We start from the raw sequence: 6,000 nt of genomic DNA, 5'->3' as shown, positions 1-6,000 counted from the left end.
ATCATCTGAGGAAGGAGGAGGCGGCGGTGGAGGAGGTGGCAGCGCCTGTCCAGCCAGCGCAGCTCTTTGCCCCGAAGAGCTTGGTGCTTGTGTCTCGCCTGGACCATGCAGAGGTTTTCCGGGTGAGCTGCAGGCAAGGGAGGGTGGGGAGGAAGGACAGTTTCTGCTGAAGCCCCTGCCTGCAGGTGGCTAGAAGTTGGCCACTCTGCCTTGCCAGCGCAAATGTGACCTCCTGGAGGCGGCCGTGGCCACTGCCACCTCAACCTTGCTTGCTTTCAGCTGTGCTGTTTAGTGAGCAGAAGGTCAAGCTTCTCTAGGACTGCTGAAGCTTGCCGAGCATGCCTTCGGAGAGGCTGTCCTGGCTGCACTTGAAGTGGCCACTCCGTGAGTTGGGTCATTATGGAGGGCGAGTCTGGTGCCGCCAGCCCCTCAGCTGTGGACAGCTGAAAAACCCTGCCTGAAACAGCTTCTTAAGTGCACCATTAATTTATACAGCAGGTTTGCCCAGAGGCTGAATATGATTCTTGGCTACACCATGCCTAAATTTCAGATGCTCGGTCCAGCATGGGCCACGGCACCTCACCTTAGCTTGGAGGGACACACCAAGATGAAGCGAAGCCACCTGCTTCACGGATGAGATGCCGCCTATTGAATGCAGTGATGGAATATGGATGCGGAATAGAAGCAAGCCAGAAATGGATGCACTCCACTTACCTGTGGCTGCGTTGGTTCCCTGGGTGGGCCGGAGATGCTCCATAGGCACCCAAAGTTGTTTGGGTCAGCAGGACATCAGTACCTCTGCCCAGGCTGAGGACCGACAACAGCGCCTCTCGCCGTGGATGCTGCAAAGCTCCTACCTCCCAGTAATTTACATACTCTATTTTTTTACATTTCTGTGCTTCCCCCATAGCCCTTCAGGGCTTTTGGGGTGGCATACAATCCAAAATGAATAAAAACAATCATTCAATTAATACAATAAAAATACACAATAAAATACTATACAAATACAATACCATCTAGCAGACAACTGCAACAGTAAAATTACCTCAGGTATAGCAGTGATAAAAACAATAATTAAAATTCTAAAAAATATACAATATTCATTCAACAGTTCTTAAAATGTTTGGTAAATAAAAGCATCTTTGCCTGGTGCCAGAAAGATAACAACGGGGGTGCTGGGGATACTTTTCTGGGAAGCATATTCCATAAATGGAGTGCAATCACTGAGAAGGCTCTTCTCCTGTTTGCTTCCACCCTCCCCTCTTTAGGAGGCAGTTTTCTGGAAACCATCAGTATCCATCCCGATAGGTTCCCCAACCTTGTGGTCCGCCGGTGCACACATAGGGCTGTGGCTGCCTTTCCTGGGAGAGGGGGATGAAGTTGCTTCAGCAAATCAGGCAGTTCTTTTTGCACCCCAAAGGCAGCTCTTTTCTGCAGGATGTTTGCAGAAGGCAGCAGCAGGGCAATTCTCCCCGGTGTTCTCTCTAACCGGCTGGCAGCCTGAAGGCTGTGGCATGGCCCCAAAATGCTGTTCGGCCATTTGGACACTGGGAAGATACCGCTCTACCTGTTGTGCATTATTCATTTCCATACCATACCATACCATACCTAGCAGAGCCCATAGAGGACACAGCTCATGTGTTAGCTTTTGGGAGAACAGAGAAAACATAGGGTGCTTCTTTTTCCTACATGAAATGTCAGTGATGGTTTCTGGCAGGATAGACCACTTTACCTTTGAATCTAAAGTGCTCAGGATGTCAGCCTCCCGTGTGTGATGTGGGCATTCCTCCCAGTGGGAATCCTTCTTTGGTTATCACATTTCATACGCTTGGGGCACTTAAATTCTTGAAACATTTGCACTATCATTTGTGATGTTATTATGTTGGTGTCCCCCCTGCCCATTTTTGTTTGGTTCATCTGTTTTTAGGTCTTCAGCTTCCTGATAGAACACCAGTCTTGCTTCCTGCCATCCCCAGGTTGCGCTCTGAATCAGAGTGATGGCACTGGCCAGCTGCCCTGGTTGTAGGATCAGAGCAGGAAGAGGCCTCTAGGACACAAGCACCCCCAAGCAAACTGTCCTTTTGTTTTGTTAAGGACACATTTTCCCTGCTGATTTACTAAACATTCCCCCACCCCTTAAATGAGAGCTGAAAGGGACCCTAAATTACCACCCACCCGAGGCTTCTTATTTTGTCTTTGTTCTGCAGCAACAGAACCTGCATTATGGGCCAAAAGAAGGAATATCTGCCTGCTTTTGCCCAACTTGCTTTTCTGGGTTATAAGACTGGAAACAGCTTTAGTGCTTTTTTGTTGGCTGCTTGGTGCTGCAGGAGCCCCTACAACTACTGGTGACAGGAAAGGGGTGTCTGGCTTGAGCCTAGATGCCTGCATCTGTGTGATGAAACACCGCCTGATCTCTGGACAATTTCCTGCTCAGGCATCTCATTCCATTCCCCTCGCCTGGCCCGCATCGCCATCTAGCAGAGCAAGGAAGCACAAGCTTTCCTGCACCCCCCCCTTTTTCTAAAGCTCTCCAGTGGTTCCCTGTTTTATCTTGCCAGTGTAAATATACGCCATGCTCCCTTCAGTGGAGCACAGTCATACACATACTCTGCATTTTGGGAAATACAGAAACATAGAAACAGAGCGAGTGAGAAGGGGCCTCCCGGGCCGTCTAGTCTGACCTCCGGCACCAGCTGGCTCCACTCACGACATGCCCACCATGTGCACGTCCAGCCTATCTTTGAATACCTGATTTGAATGAATGCAGGACAATGATAACTAAGGTCCCATGACAAGGGACCCTGAGGAAAAAAGGAGTCCAAGATGGGTGGAAGTTTTTTTGAAAAGGAAATTTTAAAGGCACAGTTACAGACAATTGCAACAGAAACAAGATAACAGACAGAACAAACCAATGTGGCTCTACAGAAACCTTTGAGTCGAGGTAAAACAAAACAGGACTTGTACAGGAAGTGGAAGGAAGGGCACATTACAAAAGAAGAGTACAGACAGTTGGCACAGAAGTACAGGAATGGCATAAGAAGGCTAAAGCTGGGAACAAGCTGAGGCTTGCAAGAGACACCAAAAGGCAAAAAGGCTTTTTCAAGTGTGTTCACAGTAACCAACAGGGAAAAGAAATGATGGTGCAGCTTCTCAGTGAGGAGGGCAAACTGGTGACAGATGACTCCCAGAGCTCAATTTCTGCTTTGGCTCAGCCTTTTTGCAAAAGCAGATCTATGACCCCACTGGGAGAAATGAAGTATGAACCAAAGGGTCCAAACTGAAGCTTGAAATTAATAAACAGTCAAGGATCACCTAATTTCTTTGAATGAGTTCAGCTCTCCAGGGCCTGATGAACTGCATTGAAGAGTAAGGGTTTGGGCAGACTAGTTAAAAGTGGGCTAGATGGAACAGCTACCAGGTGGATTCACAGTCGGCTGCAGAATCAGACAGAGAAAGTGCTTCTCACCGGCACCTCTCAGACTGGGGAAAGGGAATGTGGGGGTATTGCAAGGTTCAATCCTGCAGCCAGTGCTCTTCCATGTTTTTATTAATGACTTGGGCAAAGAAGTGCAAGGCATGCTTACACAAAATTGGGTGGGATAGCTAATACCCTGGAAGACAGGAACAGAAGTCAAGTGATCTTGAAAAGCTGCAGCACTGGCCTGAAGGCAACGGAATGAAATTCAGTAGGGACAAATACCAAGATCTATACCTAGGAAAAGGGAACCAAAGGCCCAGTTACAAAATGCGAGATACTACCAGTGAGAAAAACCTTGGATCACAGGTTGAATATGAGTCAACAATGTGTTGTGGCAGCAAAAAAACAAAAAAACCCACTAATGCTACACTGGGGTGTGTTACACAGAATATCGCTTCCAAATCGTGTGAGGTGCTGGTCTATTTGGCAGTAGTTAAGCCACATCTCAAGTACTGCATCCACTTGCGGACACCATGGCTTAAGAAAGATGAGAGAAGCTGGAAAAAGTTTAGAGGTGGGCAACAAAGTTGATCAGGGGACCGGAAACAAAGCCGCATTAAAAGAAATGGAAAGCGCTGGAGATGTTTAGCCTCAGGGAAAGGATATATGCTAGCACTGTTCAAGTGCTTGTCACACAGAGGAAGACCAGGAGGGAGGGCCCTTTCTTGATCATCCCGGAGTGCAGGACATGGAATCATGGTCTCAAGTTACTGGAAGCCACTTTCAGGCAAGTCTTCCTGACTGCTAGAGCGGGATGGTGCTGGAACCAATGGCCTGGGGAGGCTGTGGGCTCTCCCACGCCGCAGTCATTCCAAAGGGAGCTGGACAGCCATGTGTCAGAGTCCTGCACTGAGCAGGGAGCTGGACTTGATTGCCTGTATGGGCCCCTTGCAGCTCCACTGTTCCATGATTCCCTGTCTTCCCCGCTCATGGTGGGAAGAAGCTGGCGTCCCAAGTCAGGGACACGGAGCTCCCAGTGGGACCAGCCCCTTTTTCAGCTTGCATGTTCTGCTCTCAGGGTGCTGCTGCTGCTTTCTGCCTGGAGTCTCGCAAATGGCCCCACCTGAATCACCACAACCGCTCTTGTTTCTCTCACAGAACTGCCTGGGGTTGATCTATACTATTTATGTAGACGGACTGAGCACCTCCCTGGAAACCGTCATTGGGAACCTCCTCACTTGTACCATCCCCATCACTGGGGGTGCTCAGGTAGGTTCAGCTTCTACCCTGCATTTCAGTCGGGCTGTCCATGGAGGAGGTGGCGTCTTGCGGGTCTTACGGGTGGGAGGAGGTGAGGAAGTCTTCTATTCTCCTTCCCCCAAGCATGCCCCTCCCTGCAGTCCCTGTGGCTGGCATTACTTGGATGCGAAAGTATTGAGCGCTAAGTGGAGAGCTGCAGCTAAAAGCAGAAGGCAGTGGAGCTGGCTGGCTGGCTGGCTGGCTGGCTTTTTGCAGGCTGGCTTTGCCCAGGAACAAGCAGCCTTCCTCTGCTTGGCTGGGTGTTGTGCTGCCCAGGTGTCTGACGTGAGGTCTCAGGCAAAGGATACCTGGGCAAGAATGGTGGTGCGTTTCCAGCAGCTTCATCAGATGGTCTCTGGAACGGGTGGGCTTGACTCGCTAGCTTGTCCATGTCCTCTTTGCCTTTTCTGGGGCGTGAAGCAGTCTGGCAAGGATCTGGGCCCCTTTTTGGCCACCCCACGTGAGTGGGGAGATGGAGTCATGCTGGGAACACACTGGTGGAATTGTCTGAGCTCTGTGGATCTCCCGTTCTTGGGGCAGGGGGTGCAGGCTGGCAAGCTAGCTGCCTCCACTTGTTTCTCTGTGGTACCTCCAAAGGCCTCCCGTTTGTCCTGTTGCCTTGCTCTGTCCCGCTGTGTGTGCTTGCCTCTCTCCTGCCCGGCTGCCTGTCCGTGCTGCACTGTGTTTCTAATTGATTGTGCTGTTTCTGTCTGTCTCTATCTCAGCCTGACATGGAGGACGAAGGAGCGGTATGCACAACTTTTCTCTCCTCGGGGCTGCCTCCTTCTGCAGGAGGAGGCTGTTGGGGGCTTGAGAGTCTTGCTTGGTGTCATTCTCAGAGGCACCACATGTGCAGCTCCACACCTGACTCTGTGTGCAGTGATGCCCATGAGTTAGGCAGGGAGTGAGCAAGCGAAAGAAAGAAAGACAGAAAGACAGAAAGAAAGGCAAGGAGGGCTGGGCCACTGTGTGCTTGAGGCCTGGGAGAGGCTGCGGCAAAGCCTGCGCTGGCTTCCTGACCAGCCTGCCTGGCAAAGAGTGCTTCAGCTGTCAGACAAAGAAGGCAGAAGCGGCTGCTGCCGCAGTGTCCAGAGACACCCAGTGACTGTGTGAGATGTGCGTGTGTGCAGATGCGTGTGTCCGTCCGTCCGTCTGTCTGTGCCCTCGGTGTGAGGGCTCTGTTGGCCAAGCAGTGGGGGGCTTTATTGTGCAGCGGGGTCATGCAGCAGGTGGTCGTCATAAGAGGCAGAAATGTTCCATTGTGCCTCCAGCTGGCAAAA

General features: G+C 50.8%; 1 protein-coding gene across 6 annotated transcripts in view; it reads left to right on the top strand.

The window, feature by feature from the left end:
* Positions 1-220: 220 nt before the first annotated feature.
* Positions 221-6,000, top strand: part of SBF1 (SET binding factor 1) — a 52,778-nt gene continuing 46,998 nt past the window's right edge. For 3 of the 6 annotated variants that reach the window (XM_044429732.1, XM_044429724.1, XM_044429722.1), the window contains exons 1-2: positions 225-863; positions 4,580-4,690. In XM_044429732.1, coding sequence (XP_044285667.1) covers positions 639-863; positions 4,580-4,690 — 336 coding nt within the window. In that variant the 5' untranslated portion in view covers positions 225-638. Of the gene's footprint in view, positions 864-4,579; positions 4,691-6,000 lie in introns of all 6 variants that reach the window. The other 3 variants (XM_044429721.1, XM_044429704.1, XM_044429713.1) reach the window with 2 other exon arrangements.

The sequence above is a fragment of the Varanus komodoensis genome, unplaced genomic scaffold, assembly GCF_004798865.1.
Source record: "Varanus komodoensis strain SLA01 unplaced genomic scaffold, ASM479886v1 scaffold1, whole genome shotgun sequence".
Taxonomy (NCBI): domain Eukaryota; kingdom Metazoa; phylum Chordata; class Lepidosauria; order Squamata; family Varanidae; genus Varanus; species Varanus komodoensis.
This window is presented reverse-complemented; position numbering and strand designations above follow the sequence as displayed.